Source organism: Chiloscyllium punctatum, chromosome 32 (assembly GCF_047496795.1).
Source record: "Chiloscyllium punctatum isolate Juve2018m chromosome 32, sChiPun1.3, whole genome shotgun sequence".
Classification (NCBI taxonomy): Eukaryota; Metazoa; Chordata; class Chondrichthyes; order Orectolobiformes; family Hemiscylliidae; genus Chiloscyllium; species Chiloscyllium punctatum.
In genome coordinates, this window is record NC_092770.1 from 41,413,590 (window position 1) to 41,433,246 (window position 19,657).

General features: G+C 38.3%; 1 protein-coding gene across 2 annotated transcripts in view; it reads left to right on the forward strand.

The window, feature by feature from the left end:
* The window catches only part of dennd11 (DENN domain containing 11), a 29,555-nt gene continuing 9,898 nt past the window's right edge, over positions 1 to 19,657 (forward strand). Inside the window, exons 1-5 of one of the 2 annotated variants that reach the window (XM_072552163.1) lie at positions 1 to 368; positions 5,143 to 5,242; positions 15,024 to 15,182; positions 17,169 to 17,331; positions 19,150 to 19,288. In XM_072552163.1, coding sequence (XP_072408264.1) covers positions 116 to 368; positions 5,143 to 5,242; positions 15,024 to 15,182; positions 17,169 to 17,331; positions 19,150 to 19,288 — 814 coding nt within the window. In that variant the 5' untranslated portion in view covers positions 1 to 115. The remainder of the gene's footprint in view (positions 369 to 5,142; positions 5,243 to 15,023; positions 15,183 to 17,168; positions 17,332 to 19,149; positions 19,289 to 19,657) is intronic. The other variant, XM_072552162.1, reaches the window with a different exon arrangement.

A 19,657-nucleotide genomic window follows, 5' to 3' on the forward strand; every position in this document is an offset into this window, starting at 1 on the left:
GTTCCACCACGCTGACGTCATGTCCGATTCCCAGCAGTGGTTCCGGTTTCTCTGGAAACAGTAGCGAGACGACACCTCGGAGTGAGCTTGATCCGAGCCGAGCTGTGCCGCTGGGATGGCGGACCGCGCCCCGCTGCTCGAGTACGAGGAGGGTCCTGCTGTCACATTCCCTCCTTGGGATGGCTCCAGCCCGGCTCCTGGGAATGCCGCCGGATCAACGGCCTCACCGCGCGGAGCTGCCGACAGCTGGAGCCCGAAGCCGGAGCTGGAGCCGGAGGGGGATGCGGCCGCGGCTCCGGGAGCTCAGCAGCAGGAAGAGGAGGAGCAAGTGGTGGCCGTGTTTGTGGTGACTTTCGACACGAGAGCAGGTGAGAGTGGTCTCCCTACAGCCACAGTCCTCATCCAGTGTCCGCAGTTAAAATGGCTGCAGAGTGGGGGGTGGGGGAAGATGGCGGGGTCTCCATGGTACCCGGAGGAGGAGATGGTGATGGGAGCATCTGCATACCCAAGGGTTGAGGAATTTGTTCTCTACTTTAGTTTACACTGAGTGATATTCCTTATAACAAAGCGTTTCTGAGTTGATGATACCTTCTCTGGTACAAAAACTATATTGGGATACGGCTACAAAGCGGTAGAGTTCATTCCGACGACTCAGCCCTTGGATTGTTCCAACTTGGTCATAGTGAGCGAGGTGCACTGTATCATTAAAGAGACTTGGTCCGTCCTTTTTCTTTAACCAAAGCATTTTCAAAAAAAAAATTAACGATCAATGCAAACCATTTGGATTTGGTTTAGATACACTTGGTTGGGATACCAATATTTTACTACTTTGTGAGTAATGAAAAGAGTCTGGAGTTTATGGAGGCTGAGATTGGAAACAGCATTGATGTCATCCTTTTGGTTTAAGAGAAGCTGTAGATTTTGTTGAATGATTGTGGACTAAGTTCTTAAATTGCTAAGGACTATGTACCTTGGACATTTGCTGGAAGATGGCCCATCAGGTAGCAGTAGCAGATCTAGAATACATGATGTATTTACTCTTCCTTTCCTGCTTCACCACTACTTCTGTATAGAATCCCTACAGTGTGGAAACAGACCCTTCAGCCCAACAAATCCACAGCGCCCCTCTGAATCATCCTGAATGATTGGTGGCACGTTGTTCCCAATTATTTAATGGCAATGTAGCCACACTTCAAGAGGAACTAAAGAACATCTTTGCAGTTTGACCATTTGAGAGTTGTGAAAACAGGATCTAGCAGGGAATGTGACTTTTGACCATCCAGACAGAGTGACCAATCTGTCAAAGTTAATCTTGTAAGTCTTTTGCCTGATTGTGGACCTGGCTTCAAGAAAGGCATTTGACACTTGACATAAAAATGGCTGCCAAGACTCAACATATTCCATGATTTGGAGGTGCCATTGTTGGACTGGGGTGGACAAAGTTAAAAATCACACAACACCAGGTTATAGTCCAACAGGTTTATTTGGAAGCACTAGCATTCTTCTTCATGTGATTGTGGAGCAGAATCCTGGAACACAGAATTTATAGTAACAGGATTGCAATGTAATATTAAACAAATTAAGCTTAAGCCTTTCATCTTTAAGAATGATCATGTTAGTTTTGGTTCCTTCATATGTAAATCCCAGAACTTTTTTAAAGTTCCATTCTCAAGATAGCTTTAACAACAGGTGCCATCTCAGCTCAGAAAATGCATTGAAGATGTGAGGTTAAAGTTTGTCTGTGTCCCAATGTTAGGCGAGACTGATTCTATTTCTGAAGTGGAATTTACAGAATCTTACGTGCATTTATGCAGTTTTTGAACAATATAAAATGTAAATCTGCAAGTATGAATTCATCCTACAAACTTGTACATGCATGTGCAGGGGAGACCAAGGTGAGTGTGCGCGTGGGGGTGTGAGTGTCTGTGTGTGTGAGTGTAATGGGTTATAAGTCTGTGATGGGGTATGTGTGTGTGAGAGAGAGAGAGGGTGTGTATAGTGCAGCATGGTCACCTGTAGCGTGACATGAACCTAAGGTCCCAGTTGAGGCCATCCCCACGGGTACCGAACTTGGCTATCAGCATATTCCAAAGTACTACTTTCAACATATGGGGGGGGGTCAAGTGTTCTGGATGGCAAATCTAGAATTAGGAGTCACAACTTCAGTCCAAGTACGTCAACATTTAAGATCTGTTTTTTCACCAAAATAATTTTGAGTCTGTGGAATCCCCTTCCTCAGACAGCAGTGGATTCTTGGACATTGAGTACACTCAAAATGAACTCAACCGAAATTATGGAATATGTGCATAGTGCTTAATAGTGGAGTTGAGATTGGGTGTCTGTTAGATTTAGGATCCAAAAATAAGCCAACTTCATTAATCTCTCAGTATTTTTATAGTTTCACCCATTTAAAGTCATCAATAAACGTCTTTACACCATGAATGCTTCAATAGTACCCTGCTGTAGTTTTTAGGCCCTTCAGTGTTGTGACCTTGTAGCTTTATGCTATAAGTATTGTCATAAAAAGGCCATTTTGTCTTTGGTAGCCAATATTCTTGAAGTAGAAGTGATAAAATGCTACTTATAATCCAATGCTTTGAGCTGATGGCATTATGGAAATACATTAAAAGGGAAGAATTATTTTACACAGATGTCCCTGTTTGAATAGAGCTGACAGGTTTATTTTATATTTCCATGGTTGATATTAGGCCTATGGATAACTGAGCAAGGACATGTGGCACCAGATTTCATTTATGAAGCCTGATTTAATTTTGGATGCACTATGTAAAAATATATGGACATCTTAGGGCTCTTAATGCTGTTCTGCTCCCAGTTTTCTTCCTACCTACAAACAATGACAATTAATAGAATACAGCACTCTGAACAGTAGTACCAGAATTTATCAAATTTGGCACACTCATCTTACAATTCATTCCTCTGAAAATCTGAAGGCTTATTCAACAGCTGTGTTAATGAAGATATAAAGTTAAACACACCTTTTATTGAAATGTTAGCTTTGCTGAGTTGGCAGTACTTTTACCTCTGAATTAGGTCAGGGTCTATCCATTCAAGGCCACCTGCTGTCACTGTCTTGGCAGTACAGTGCTGAATGCATTAGTGGCAGCAATATCTTTCAGGTGAGATGTTTTTTGCACTCCTTGAAAAATAAGCTGTACACTCATTGTTCCTTATTTACTGCTTACTAGGTTCTTGCAATTTGCACATAGTTTCATTTGCCTACAAATCACTTGACTCCACTTCTAAAGTAATTCACTGGTTGTGCAACACATTTGAAGATATTGAGAACAAAAATGAAATAATCGGGCTTCATTAATTCTTATGTCTCACAGACTGAATCTATAGTGAATAAGTTGTTTACTATGCTTTCTTTTATAGGTCAGAGTATTGAGTATATGATGCAGCTCTACAGGACAGTGGTTAGGCCACTTTTGGAATATTGTGTGCAATTCTGGTTTCCCTTCTATAGGAAGGATGTTGTGAAACTTGAAAAGGTTCAGGAAAAGATTTATAAGAATGTTGCCAGGATCGGAGGTTTGAGCTATAGGGAGAGGTTGAATAGGCTGGGGCTGTTTTCCCTGGAGCATCGGTGACTGAGGGGTGACCTCAGAGGTTTATAAAATCATAAGGGGCAGGGATAGGGTCAGTAGACACGGTCTATCCCCTGGGGTGGGGGAGTCTAGAGCAAGAGGGGAAAGATTTAAAAGGGCCCTAAGGGGCAACTTTTTCACGCAAATGTGGTGGATGTATGGAATGAGCTGGCAGAGGAAGTGTTGAAGGCTGGTACAATTACAGCATTTAAAAGGCATCTAGATTGGTACATGAATAAGAAGGGTTTAGAGGGATATGAGCCAAGTGCTGGCAAATGAGACTAGGTTAGGTTAGGATATCTTGTTGGCATGGACAAATTGGACTGAAGGGTCTGTTTCTGTGATTTATATCTCTATGACTCTATTCTCTGTTACTGTTGTCGAGAAATAAGGAAATATGTCATGTAAGCTCTTAACACCTTTAAAAATAAATAATATTTGTATGTTTTCAATTGAGTCTAATCATGAAGCATTCACTTTTTTGAAAGGATCTTTAACAAAACTTAATTAACAGAATCTTGCATGTTAATGGAGTCTTTAGTGTCACAGTAGTTGTTTGTTTGATCAGTTTTCAACTGGGATAGCCTTCGGAACTTTTTTTTTCCAGTTTGATTCACACCCCTGAAATCTCAGCACTGAAATCTCTTAACCAGACTCAAAAATAACATCACCTTTGACTTTATCCCTCTTGTCCTCCTTGACGTGTCTGTAGTCTTTTCCATTCTTGGCTATTCAGTGGCAGCAAGGAATCCATCTATGCTACTGATATAGGCTGAACCATGCAGTTCACAATCTTAAGCCATACCTTTGCTAATCATTGGCAAAATTATCTCTTTGTACATTGTAATGTTACCTGTTTCCATTCTTCAGTGCTGAAACCCTCAACCAGGCTTTTGTATTTCTGCTGAACTGACTGCTTAAGTGTTTTCCTGGCTGGTCTGTCATCTTCCATCTTTTAAACTTGAGCCCATCAAAACAAAGTGCAAATGTGACCCAATACAAAGCTGAACTATTGGCTGAATTCTGATGTTAAAGTCAAATTGTCACCCACACTATTTAATTCTTTTGTATGTGCCTTATACTTAGCAAAAAGTTCATGATCTAGAGACAGGTTATGATACAGCCTCAACAGAGAGATTCTGAAATAAAACGAAGAATGCAGATGCTGGAGATCTGAATCAAAGCAAAAATTGCTGGAGAAACTCAGTAAGTCTGGCAGACCCCTTCAAAATTGGATTAGCCACTGGACTCAAAACGTAAATTCTTATCTCTTCACAATGCTGCCAGACCTGCTAAGTTTGTGCAGCAATTTCTATTTTTGTTTGAGAGTTTATGAAGTTCCTCTCACAGATTAGTAGTCCAATAACGAACTGATAATCAACAATCCTGGTGTCCAAGTTTAGGATTAGGATTGTTTAGGATTTCATGTAGAAAAGCCATCTTTTCAAAATTGAGAGATATGACTGTTGCTGACCTATGCTTCATGGAGTGCTGTAAAATGGCTAGTGTGTAATATTGACATCTTTCTCCACAGGTAACATTATTGAATGGTGTCTGCCACATGAAGTGGATTTAGAAGGGGTCGAATTTAAATCCATGGCCAGTGGATCTCACAGAATAAATTCTGATTTTGTGTAAGTCATTTTCCAGACAGCTTTTTCAAACCTCCTCTGAAACAAACCTCAGTGGGAAGGATTGATTCTAATTTGTCAATTAATTTAAATAAGATTTAATTGTGTATGTAACAGATTCATGTTGTCTAAGTTTGAACTGCTGAAATCCCATAGCAGAATAAATTCTGATTTCTGCAAAATCAAGCTACTATGATTAACAAATGGTATCTGCTGTTAGCTTGGTTTGCATTTAGTTACAATGCTAACCGAATACATAACTGAAATCCCACCATGGCAATTCCAGGCAGAATTTCAGTTGAGCTTATGTTTTAAAAACTTGGAAATTTAAAACTGAGGTTTAAAAGTGACCATTAGCTGCTGGATTATTGGAATAACCCATCTGTTCAAGAATGTTATTCTTGAGGGAAGCAAATCTGCTTTCTTACCTGATCTGACATGCAAATGCTTCCAGACCCCACCGATGTGATTGAATATGAACTGGTGATGGAGACTAAATTTTGGAGAGTTCTGAGGACAGGTCACTGGACCCAAAATGTTAACTCTGATTCCTCTGCACTGATGCTGCCAGATCTGCTGAACTTTTCCAGCAATTCCTGTTTTAGTTTGAGACAAAATGTTCCCTTGCTTAGTTTACAAATGAGTAGAGAAACTGGTCTATAATTAATGATGGAGCAATAAGAAGTTAAACATTTAAGTGTCCTACAAAAATGTGCTGGTACAGTATTAGACCATTGTCTGAAGTACTGATTCTTTCACCTAGCTATACCATTAAACAATAAACCAAACCTTCATCTCTTAATTCTATTGTAAAAGTAGAATACATGATTAACCTGCTAGATGTTAAAATTGCATTTAGTATCATAGAATCCTGACAGTGTGGAAGTATTTGGCCCAACAAGTCCACATCAACTCTCCGAAGAGAATGCCACCCAGACCTGTTCCCCATAACTCTAGCTTTCCCCTGACTAATGCATCTAACCTACACATCCCTGAATACTATGGGCAATTTAGCTTGGCCAATTCACCTAACCTTTGGACTGTGGGAGGAACCCGGAGCACCCGGAGAAACCTACGCAGACATGGGGAGGACATGCAGACTCAACACAAGCAGTTGCCCGAGGCTGGAATTGAACCCAGGTCCCTGGTGCTGTGAGGCAGCAGTGCTAACCACTGAGCTACAATGCTGCCCAATTTAACACTGATCTTTTTGACAGTCTTTTTACCAAGAGATCGGCTTTTGATTTAAGTCTGTTGGAATACTTTGTACAAGATGTCATTATTTGTGCTAATCTTAATATCTAGCTGCACCATCAGGGTTAATAGGAAAGCATCTCTTCACACAAAGGAATTGAAAATCTCTTTTTTTAAAAAAAATTGATTCTGTCAATTAAAAATTGTTGGGTATTAAGGGTTATGGACCCAATTTGGCTAAATGCAGTTAAGATACAAGTCTTAACTATAATCTAAATAGCAAATTAAACTCATAGACCTGAATGGCCAACTGAGAGATGTTTACTTAATAATACCAGTTATCACAATTCAACTGAAAATTTATTCTTATCCTTCCTTTTGAGTGATAGAATCTTGAAACAGCAAAGAAGCCATTCAAGACATTGTGCCTCTGGTGACTGTTTGAAAGTGCAGTCATGCTTTGTCCAACATCCCTAAATTGGCCATTCTCTTTTCAAAATAATTTTGGAATTGACTTCACTACTTTTTTAGGTATTGAATTTGAAAATTATTTCCCTTTTTCTTCTTTTTCAATATTTATTTGTAATCTGTAAATCTGTATTCTTTGGCAAATGGTTCATCTCTAGTTATTCTATCAAAACCTCTACTAAGTTACCTTTTGGGCTTCTCTTTTCAAACCTCTTGAAAACCTAAGTCTTCAATCTCAGTAACATCCTGGTAAGCAGTGTGCTTTCTAAGGTCTTGCTTCTTTACTGAAGTGTGATGCCCAGAATTGTACACAATGTTCCAGCTCAGGCCAAACCAGTAACTTCTAAAATTTCATCTCAATCCTTTTTTTTTAAATTCTGTGGTTCTATTTATAAATATGAGTAACCCATATCTTTCTTTTTAACCACCTCAACAATTTAGCCTGCCACCTTTTCTGGATTTCAGTATATTGACACCAGGATCTCTGCTCATCTACACTTTTAAAAATTCTGTCCTTTATAGTTAACACTTACAATATGTTATATAATCTCTAGTGCACTTATCCACTTTAGAACCTCAGCAGATGGCTTCTATCTAATTCAACAGTATTTCTATCCCTCAATGTCTATTTACTAATCTCAATGTAGCTCGCCCTATGTCAACTTTCTTATCTACAAACTTTATAATGCTGATTTATACATCCAAGTTCATATTATTTATAACATTGAAGACTAATGAACCCAAAGCTGGATAGTGGGAAACACCCAGTGCAAACTGCTTCCCAGTCTGAAAAAAAATGTTTCTACCACTCATGCTCCCTTGTTTCCTGTCAGTGAACCAATTTGGAATCTGTATTGCCATTTTATCCTTGAGAGGTGAGTGCATGAAAATAATGAGCAGCCTGTGTAGGGCTTTGCTTCTGAAGTTCAGATATAAAACATTCTTTTTAATCCGTTTGCAGGATACTGGAAAGGCTAAAATTTATTGCCCATCACTAATTACCTTTGACAAGGTGTTGGTGAGTCACCTCTTTTAGCATAACTGAGTGACTTGATAAGCCATTTCAGAGTGCACACAAGAATCACCTGCATGTCTGTGTCTGGAGTGACATGTGAGTCAGACCAGGTAAGAATGGTAGATTTCTTAAGTGACATTGGTAAACCAGGTGGGATTTTACGATAACTGGTGATTTGACGGTCACAGTTATTGATGGTGTCTTTTTAGTTCCTAATCTATTTAATTAAGTTTAAATTTTCAAGGTACCATGGTCAAGTTTGAATCTCTATATCTTTACTCCAGGCCAATAGTTTGTTAGTTATGTGACATAAGTGCTATAGAAGCATATCCTTACATCTACTGCACTTGCCTTTTAACAAATCCATGCTGGATTTCCTTTGGTTAAACTTTGCTATTCCAATATGTCCCTGTTAACATTCCTCATCTTTACCACTGCATGTTAACTGTTCTTTTTCTGTAATTAATATAAACTGACTTGCGCTGTGATCACATTAGCTGAATTATTTCTGTTATATTGTATTCTACTTTCCCTATTTCATTTCTCAGAATCGTAATCAGCATTGCTTCCTTCCTTGTTGGATGGAGATGTTGATCAGCAAGGTTCTTGTACAGATAACATATTACTCTCCCCTTTTTAGCATTTGTATTGTTTTTTCTAGTCTAGATTGGAGTAGTATATCCTAATATTTCTACTTATTTAAATAAATGGCTTGAAATTCTGCCAACAAATTTCAGAATCCACCTCTTACCTATTTTTTGGTGCACTATATAAGAAAACCTCCCAGTGAAAGTAGCAACTGAGCCTTTGATCCTTGTCTTGAGCTAAACAGTTTTAAGTTCTTGAACCATCTAGTAAATCTTCCTATTTAGAGCCATAACCACTAGTTGCTTCCTTCTGATTCATGTGTAAATTATCCTTTTTAAAAAAAACCGTGGAATCTGGAAGACCTGAAACACAAACAGAAATTGCTGGAGAAATTCACCTGTGGAGAGGAAACAGTTAATGTTTTGAGTCAAGTGATCCTTCTTCACAATTGATAGCAGCTAGGAAAAGGTGATGAGGAGGTAGGGGAGAAAGGTGAAACCTAGCGTGGAGGGGACAGCGGAGAGAGTGTAGCCGCCACAAGAAGTGTATTTGCTGCTTACAATGCAGTCTCCTCCACACCAGGGAAACAAAACACAGATACTTTGAAGAATAACTATGTGCTATTTGTAAAAACCCCGAGCTTCCAGTTACCTGCCCCTTCACTGTACCACCGTCACCATTTCTTTCTCAGGCCTGCTGTAGTGCTCCACTGAGCCTCCACGAGCTGAAAGGACAAGACTTTATCTATTCGGGGACATTATATCATTAAGAACCTCATTTTGCATTTACATCTGAATACACCCTTTCATATCATTTACTTTCCCCAACACCCATTCACCGCTGCCAATCCATTTTCACCACTTATAGTTCCCATTATCAGTTAACTAGCTTTTCTCCCTTGGTTTACTGTCAGCAATCCCTTTATCTGCCTTTTTTTGCCCTGTTTTTTAGGACCTCTGTCTCCATCTATCCTCTCTCTCTCTGCCCACCATCCCCTCCTAAATCATTAGCATAAATGCCTTTCCTAGTTGATGTCTGTTCTGAAGAATGGTCAGTGCACTCAAAATATTAACTGTTTATTTTCTCCTTTGCTGCTGCCAGACTCCTGCGTTTCTCCATCAATTATCTGTGTTTTTCTATTGTCTAACCCAGCCAATATTTACCTTAAGTTCCATGAATGTTTCTTCTATTGAACAGTCTCCAAATTGCAACCCTACCCCTGCTGAATGTCTTCTGAAAATGTTTTCCATCCATACACACTGGTGTTGATGAAAGATCATCAACTTGAATCATTGCATGTTTCTCTCCCTGATGCTCCCTGACCTGCTGAGTACTTGTTTTTGGTTAATTTTGATTTTCTGGAAACCACATAAATAAATGTTGTCCATAGGCATTCTTCAGTCCTACTCTAGCCACTCTTTTTTTTATATAAACAAAAATCAATTGGGCTATGATATACCCTTTAGAAACCCATGTGCAATCACTTTAATCAGCTCGAATTTCTCCCAAGTGCTCAGTTGTTCTGTCTTTCATTAAAGATTATGACAGCTTTAGAATGGCTAATGTTAGACTGTTTTGTTCATCATTCCTAAATAATGCAGTTTTCCAATCTGAGGGAGTAATTTCTGAATTGAAGACACTTTGAAATATTATAGCTAAAGCATCTTTTCATCACCTTCCTTTAAAACCATGGCGTGGAAATGAAGTCCTTTTAGTCCTAGAATTTTTCAAATGCTGTGAAACCTGACACAAATTAGGGTTATCACCAAGTCTGCCATGTTGTTATTTTAATTTGCAATGTCATCCACATTTTGATTTAAAGGACATACATTTCCCTTGGCTGACCCTTTTCTTATAATATTATTTATTAATGCTAACATTATTTTGTTAATTCCTAGCTCTAATAAATTTTTGTGTATTCCTTTCTGCAGCTTTTTTTTTGTACCTTTTATATTTCTACCAGTGCCTTCTAATTTTGTTGTCTCCTGTGTCTAAACATCCATCCTTTAACTTTGTAAGAAGAGCTCTTGTCTCTTGAGAATATATCGATCCTGAATTAAATTAAAATTTTCTTGTATGCCTTTCTCTGTTCGTCTGTGATTTTATCCATTAGGAGTTTGACCCACTTGATGTCATCAGCCTCTGTTTAATTCCATTAAAGTTGTCCTTAACAAACCTTGAATCTTAATAGCTGTTACGTCGCTTTTTCAAAACTAGCATTGAATTTGATCACGCAATAACCACAGTTTGATAAATGTTCCTTTATTGTTAAATTATTAAAGTAATTATTCATAACTAAGTCTAGTAATCAGGGATATTTGCAGCCAGGCTGGAAGTCAAATGCACAACATTATGTTCAGCCACAGGGAGCAGTCAGGTGAAAGTAATTGGGCTGGAATGAGGAGTTTGTAGAGAAGGAACTGCTGCTCCTTGCATAATTTTTTTTCTGATCACACTGATTTGTGTAATTTTAAGCATTGTTAGCTTTGCATTTGAGCCCAACAAAATGGTGATGTAAAAGATGCTTTACTCTGGAGGGTACTTGAAGACAATGTTGGCTTCTTCATTTGAGTTTGATTCTTCACAACCTACAATTGACTGACTTGTGGCAATGACCATGACAATTCATATTTAATTAAATAAACAAAGAGCTTATCAGAAAGAAACAAAGTTTATAATAGGATAGATTAAAAAAGCAGGTTTTTCCATAAAGTTAATATTAGATACCACAGCTTGTAGTCATAAAGTTGGGTAGTGGTAGAGTATGTATACTTTGAGAATGTAGCTAAAATTGTTTACTAGATATATTTTATTCCTCTGTTGTTTTGATGAGTTTCCTACTAAAATACATGATGACTCCTAAATTTGAATTGGAGGGTGCATGTACAAAAAGAAGCTTTGAATGTGGCAGGGCTAATTGAAAGGAAGTTCAAAAGCATATGAGATTGTTTGCTTTATTAATGGTACAAAAACAAGTTAAATTAAACTTGTATGACTGGACCTCAGTTGGACGACTAGCTCAATATGAATCACTACACCAGTTAAGAGCTGGACTTGATAAGTAATAAAACACTAAGGAATAATGATCATTTGATGATTAAATTCAGTGTTGAGTTTGAACTAAAGAAGTGTAACAGCTACTAAAATTTTAGATTTGTTAAGGCTAATTTTACTGCAATGTCAAAGCCTTAGCAGAGTCCAGAAGGGATTTACTAGAATGTTACCAGGGTTGAAAGACTTTAGGTAATGTGGAAAGAGCACAAAGCTGGGGTGGTTCTACTTAAAGCAGTGAAGCTTAAAAGGTGATATGATAGAAGCGAAACAAAATATTTTTAAAAGTAAGCAAGAAACTAATTCCAGGAGCAGAAGTGTCAGTAACCAATGGATAACATTCTGGCAAATAAACTGTATATGAAATAGTGGAACATCCTCTTAAAGAGCATTGGGTTGCAGTTTGGACCATTACCAAAACTGGTTGGTGAGGCAGATTCAGCTGTAACATTCAGAAGGTGATCGAAAACTACTTGAAACAGAGGGAACAGAGGGAAAATACATACAGGACTGAGAGAGAACATGGATGTAGGACCACTTAGATGCATCTAGTATAGCACTGTCATTGGTGCATTTGGCCAAATGGTCTCTGTCTATGATTTGTCATTCATGATTAGCACTCATGTCAGTGTGACAAAACTGAAGCATCTGTCTATCATATAGTATTGTCCTACTTTTGATCATTCTACAGGTGCAGCCAGAGTCCTCACATAGAAATAGACTAATATCATCATGATTTAAGACCTGCACCTTATCTAATTTACTACTCAGTTTCAGAATTTATTGGTGTTTTTGCTTCTCTGGGAGTTGAGGCTAGCTTTGAAAATATACATCATGTCACTGCTTCTGTTCACTTATCTATTCACTCTTTAATCTTTGTCGGTTTGTAGCTTGAGACATGATTCTGGTAAAATGTTAATCTGCTCCCTTATCAGAAGTGGAGAAAACATTTGAGGACAAATGATAACTGACCAATAACCGAAAGAACATAGCCAGAGGTTTCTTATTCATCTCTGATCTATGCCTTGACTACAAATTGTGTTGCGCAAGCAAGACATATTGTGGGTCATGAGAGACGAGGCCTTTTTTGTAGAAGTAAACTATGAGATTCGAAACAAAACAGCTGTGAAAATCTAGTCTAACCACTGTTGTTAAGATAGAAGGAAATGATAGTCATAACTTCAGTTTAGTAGGTTAGAATTTCAAAAATGCCACTTTGAAAATAATATAGATATGTCAGAAGTAGAGGATGCAGTGCATTCAAGGCTGTTGAGGGAATTAAGAATGGAAATCACGGAGGGGCTTCTAATGTTACTTCAACACAGGGGTCTTGCAAGAATGTGGATAATTGCAAATGTTCCATCCTTTTTTCAAAAAAAGTTTAAGAATAAGTCCAACGCTACAGGGTAGAAAACCTGTGCTTGGTGGAAGTAAGTGAGAGAACACGTTTCTGCGAAGTAAGGGGGCAGAAGGGGTGAGAGCCCTGAGACTGAGCAAGCCAGGTACAGCAATGATTTGTGACATAAGTTTTTGTTAACAATGTTGAAGTTCATGGAATTAAAGGAACAATGGCTTCATGGATAGAAAGTTAAATGTAAGGAAATAATATTGCTTAGTGGCTGAATGCCAGCTTAAGAAGGTATGCAATGGGGTTTCCCAGAGGTCAGTTCTTGCTTTTTTTTGTTAAATATCTGGGGAACAATTTGAATGTTTGCAAATGCACATAACTTGGATGCACATTTAGTAGGAACAATGATGAGAGGAAGTAAAGTGCAATACTGATTGGGTGCCAGAACAGAGATCTTTAGGTATCTTCACACAATTCATTGACAGTTCTAGAACATGTTGACAAAACCACTTAGAAAGCATAAGAGATCTTGGGCTTCACAAATAGGGCCATAGAATACAAAGGAGCAAGTGAGGATTGAAGATGCTGGAGAGTCAGAGTCAAAACGTGTTGCACTGGGAAAACATTGCAGGTCAGACAGCATCCGAGGAGCAGGAGAATTGACATTTTGGGCATAAGTCCTTCATCAGGAATGGGGAGGGGAAGAGGGCTGAGAGATAAATAGGGGGCTGGGGGAAGGTAGGTGGGAGGTGATTGTGACAGGTCAATGGGGAGGGTGGAATGGACAGGTGGGATGGAAGATAGACAGGTAGGTCAGGTCAAGACAGCGATGCAGAGTTGGAGGGTTGGATCTGGGATGAGGGGTGTGGGGAGATTTGGAAACAAGTGAAGTCAGTGTTGATGCAGTGTGATTGTAGGATCCCAAGGTATAAGATGACATGTTCTTCCTCCAATCAGTGGATGACTTTGACTTGGCAATGGAGGTGGCCCATGATTTGCATATCCTTGGCGGAGTTAAAGTGGTTGGCCACACGGCAGTGCGGCTGTTTGGCTCATGTGGACCAGAGATGTTCTCTCAACTGCTTCGCGTGTTGGCATTCAGTCTCTGGGATGTCCTGGAGTGGAATTGTCCCTCCTGGGAGCAGATACAGTGGAGTCGGAGGAATTGGGAATCAGGGCTCATGTTTTTGCAGGAGAGGGGTGGGAGGAGGTGTAGCCAAGGTAGTTTTGGGAGTCTTGCAATCGACTCAAAATGGGCATCTATTTCAAACCCTTTTTTTTAACACATCAGTATTTTTAAAAAACCCAAGAATCTTTTTTTTAGTTCAAATCATGAAAGCACTACCTCAAAGCAGTTCATTTAGGACTTTCAAAAGAAAATTGGGTAAGCATCTAAAGGTAAAATTAATTTGCAGTGTTTAGAGGAAAGAGTGGGCGCATGACAGTAACTGAATTGCTCTTGTTGAAAACAGGTGCAGCCATAACTGTCTAAATTGCTACATCCTTCTATGCTGTAACCATTGAATGATTATTAGAAAAATGGTTCGCCTTCTTGAATGTGTTGAACTTATGCCTCTTTCTTAACTTTAGCTTTCAGCTCATCAGCATCTATTTTTAAATAGATAAATTGTCTAATTCATCTGATTCACTCATTATTTTTCTGTATTGTTTGTTTTTAATAGCCTATATATTTCCAGTTTTCAGGTATGACAAAATATTTAAATCCAAAAAGTCCACCTATCTTTTCTGTTTTTTGATATTAACACATCCTAGAGAGCTAGGAACAGGATGGGGTAATTCAACCCACCAAGCCTGTTCTGCTATTCAGTATGATCAATCTGTGTGTTGTTTGGACTTCAAACATTAGAGGGCGTTTGCTGCCATCATGTCTTGTGCTTCTAGCTTCCAAATGTGTTACAAATCCATGTCAGTCTTTGACTTAAGCACCTTGATGCTGATAGTGTATCAGGTAAGCCTTGAGTCTTGGGAAGTTTCATCTGTATTTTGCTAATAAGTTTTTTTTTGAAACCTTTATCTCAGAAGACTGAATTTAGGTAAACAATTGGTCAGTTAAATTTAATATCTATTCCTGATCAGATAGCTGTCCTTTGTGCTTTCAGCTACTTTCGAAAAGGTAACTACTTTGGTATGGCATGCTTTGCCAACATGCCTGTGGAGAGTGAACTGGAACGAGGCGCTCGAATGAAATCTGTTGGAATACTGTCCCCATCGTATACACTCCTGTACAGATACATGCATTTCCTGGAGAATCAGGTCAGGTGAGGGCTCTTGTGTTAGTAGCCCTTAATGTGATGAATCATTTCATGTGAATGGTGTAAGCATTCACAGGTCGAAAAATGTTTGCAACTCATACAGTTGTAGACTAAATAGGTATTTTTCTCCAAGCAGACTTAAAGATCCTTTCACTAACTTGTACCTACATTATTCTGTTACTAATAAACTACATGAACTCTGTGCTGCTAACTGAATGTTTCCTGATGTAGAATTAATAGACTTGTTTTACTGATGTGTTACTAAGAAAACCTTTTGCATCAATTCTCAGCTAATTGTAAAAGGTGATAATTAATAGATTGCTGCCTATTTAATTGATTTCCCTCAAAATACTGACTTCTGTTGGTACTGACACATTTGCTTGTTCTTGAAATGTTTTGATTAACTTTCTTGTACTTTTTTACTGATTCATAATTACAAAAATCTGTCTATTTAATTTGATTCATTCTCATTTATGTTTTATTCCTTTGCATTTTTTGACTTGTTTCCATGTTTGAATAAAACATGCTTTTAGTCAAGTTTCCAATTGAAACTCATTTTCAGATCTGATGAAGTATATAAACTCAAAAGTGCAATCTATTTTATGTTTATTTTCTAATACTGATGTATCATCTGTGTAATTCATCAACAATCAATTTGACTTTGCAGTCATTTGAATCTAATTTTATAAACGTGGATACCCTTCCAGCAGCTTGCTATACCTTACATGAGTCCACCATTAGTATAGTAATGGCTGAAATTCAGTTTTGAAGATATCACATTTCCTCATGGACTTAACTAAGCTTTTTCTCACATTGCTTACTGAGAAAAAAAATAATTGCTATCTTAACTTTCCCTGCCTCCTTACCCTCTAAATAACTCTACATAGAGCAACATTCAAGCCTGGAAGTTTCCTCAGTATCAGGAGCTTACAATCTAGATTTTATTGAACTAAGACAGCCGCTGTGAGATACACAATGTGATATATTGCATTTTGTGTACTATTTGTTAATTCTTACTGAACTGGAGATTCATCTGTTCCCTTTAGCACTGTAATACCACCAGATGTACTGGGTTCTTTGGAATTTAACGGTCTGTGCACCAAGCATCTAAATTTGTCTTTTTTTTAATATTTCTTTCTTTCTGCACTTCTTTGGATTTGAAGAAAAATTGCATTAAACTATGCACATACCATACCCATTGGCCTATACTTACAATATTATTGATTCTGCAGATCACAGAAAAGGGACATGTTGGCATTCACTTCACCCCAGTCTATCTCATCCCTCTTGCTGTATTCAATGCTTATTATCTGGAATGAATCTCCAGGTTAGGTGCACAAGTTAGCTAAATGAGCAATTTTCTTGGATGGACTCAAGACTATTGGCAAATGGAATAAAACAATCAAAATTTGGCCATTACAAATTGCTCTGGAAGTAGGTTTGCTCGCTAAATAGAAAGCAGGAATTATCAACAGTGCTTCGCCTGGAGATCCACTGAAGATGTTACGTAGAAGGGTGATGAAACGTCTGCAAATGAACCTTCCAGCTCAGCGAGCAAGCCTACATGCAGAACCTCAACCTGAGCTACAAATCTTCTCAAAACTCGCCATTACACATTGTGCTGAGAGAAAAAGCATTCTATATGCATCCACTTCACATTGACCTAGAGACAAAAGCTTTGGATAGCCATTGAAGGAATTGCTGTGATTTTAGTTTAGTACACTTATTGGATTATTGACTGGCATAAGTACAACCAACATCTGAAAGCAATATCTAAGAAAGGATTGTTGTACTCCCCACCCTTCCCTGTAAGCTTAACAAACATGGTGTGTCCAGATGAGGTAGAACTGTGTTAAATAAATTGAGTGTCAATTTTTGTTCTAAAGATAGGCAATATTTTAAAAACCCCTCCACACAGTAAAGATATTGAACTGAAATTCTCAAAGTTACAAAATCCCCGAATAGCTCAGAATACATTGTATATTTTTACAGGCATCAGCTTGAAATCCCTGGGCATTATGCACAATTAGAAGCCTTTTATGAAGATAAGAAAGGTGTTTTACCAACAGCGATGAGCAGCAAAGGAATTCCTACATCCCTTCAGCCCCTTCACTGGTTGCCACCTGTTAATAAGTACATGTATCCAGAGATGAAGGTAAAAATAACACAACTATTTAAAGCATTTGGTGTATGAAAGGCATATAGTTGTTCAAAGGGATTTGCAAACCCAAATAATGTGGTAATTACTACGTGCAATACCATTGTCATCTGAACTCTGCTAATTTGGCGCAAGTTGAATTTCATAATCACTTGAAAATTAAGTTCTTTTGGCTTTGTTTTAAGCAATTCCAATAATGCTTTTTGTATTAGGTTTAGATGTTAAAAGCTTCAGTTTATAGTGTGCAAAACAAGTGGGAATGTACATTCTCCACTAACATTTTCGATGAATGAAAGTTTTGAGCAGATTAAAATGAATATAATAACTTGGAATTTTGAATTGACTAGGAAATATAGCTTCAGGTGTCCACATCATTAGAGGGAAAAGAATCCAAAGCTTTTTTTTTCTTTTGAATGCTTATTATCTAGAATGAATCTCCAGGTTAGGTGCACAAGTTAGCTAAATAAGCAGTTTAATTGGATGGACTCAAGACTATTGGCAAATGGAATAAAACAATCAAAATTTGACCATTGCAAATTGTGCTGAGAGCAAAGGCATTCAACATCCACTTCACTTTGACCTAGAGACAAAAACCTTTTGGGCGGCACGGTGGCACAGTGGTTAGCACTGCTGCCTCACAGCTCCAGAGGCCCGGGTTCAATTCCTGCCTCAGGCAACTGTCTGTATGGAGTTTGCACATTCTTCCTGTGTCTTTGTGGGTTTCATCCGGGTGCTCCAGTTTCCTCCCACAGTCCGAAAAATGTGCAGGAGTTAGGCGAATTAGCCATGCTAAATTGCCTGTAGTGTTAGGTGAAGGATAAATGTAGGGGAATGGGTCTGGGTGGGTTGCTCTTCGGCGGGTCGGTGTGGACTTGTTGGGCTGAAGGGCCTATTTCCACACTGTAAGTAATCTAATCTAAACCTGCATAACAAGTTGTACAACAGCAGAATTTAGTTCTCTGTGGAGTACATTTGGAGTGTAATTTGAAAGCAACATTTTAGTTAATGACCAACCTGCACTACTCTTATTTAGTTCATTGCTTCACTGGAAAATCCAAAACCAGTTTGATGGTGAAGTGATTAGAACTTGATTGAATGGTTGGGTTTAAGAAATGTCTTAACAAGAGAGTTTGAAAAGCAAAGGGTTCCAGACAATGGACTTGGCTAGCTAAACGTATACCCTATAACATAAAGGGAAGCATGAGAAAGTTATTTTTATGAATTTCCTTCACTAGTGCAGCACGCTGTTTTTTTTTAATAGGTTTGGCAGAAGTGACTCTAGATAATCCACTGAACATGAATAAACTAGAATGAATAAATCAAAGTATAGAATTGTTATAGACTCAATTAGGAATAAGATTTAAATGTTACTTTACATCTCACAATCCAGCTTCTTTTTATATTTATGTGCATCCATTATGAAAAGTAAGTGCCATTGCTTGACTTTGTCATGTTGTCTGTGATCAGTCAACTTATTAGAGTCCAGGTTTGGCCAACCGTTATGAGAAAGCATGTGGTCTGCCCAGGAAGGGCTAATTTCACTTTTGTTGCTCCACCTTTCATTGTGTTTGATGTTTGAAGATATTAATATCTTCTCAAATATTTAGTATACCCAAGATCAGCGTTATCATGAATTTTATTTGCAATAACCTAGACCTTGCCCTAAAAGCACCATTACTATTTAAAACATACATGATATGTGTCTCTGTTTGGATTTGTCATTATTTGAGAATTTGCTGTCAGAATCCTTATTCAGTCAATTAACTAGCAAATAGTATTATTGAAATGTTGCTAAAATTCTTGTCTTGGAAACAGATCACACATCCTGCAGGGTGCATGTCACAGTTCATCAAGTTTTTTGGAGAGCAGATAATGGTTCTTTGGAAATTTGCACTTTTAAGGAAACGGATTTTAATTTTCTCTCCCCCTCCCGTTGGCGTGGTCTGCTACAGAGGTGCGTGCTTTGATTGAATTCCGTTTTTAATGCAGCTCGCAATTTAAAGTTCATGTAACGCTAAAAATGAGAATATGAAGCACAGACCATTCTGTCATTTGCAAATAGTGACTGTTGGCTCCATAGTTGCATAATTCCAGTTATTGGCATGCAACATTTTGTTATTGTAAGGTTCCAGCTCAAGCTGTGCAGCAGAAACCTGAAAAAAATGATAAGTTACATAGCTAGCACTATTCATGATTCGAAACATGATGACTCATCATTTTTATTTTATTTTTGCTTGATTAAACACAATGAATACTTAATATTCCTACATAAAGTATAATTTGGGGCGGCACCGCTGCCTCACAGCTCCAGGGACTTGGGTTC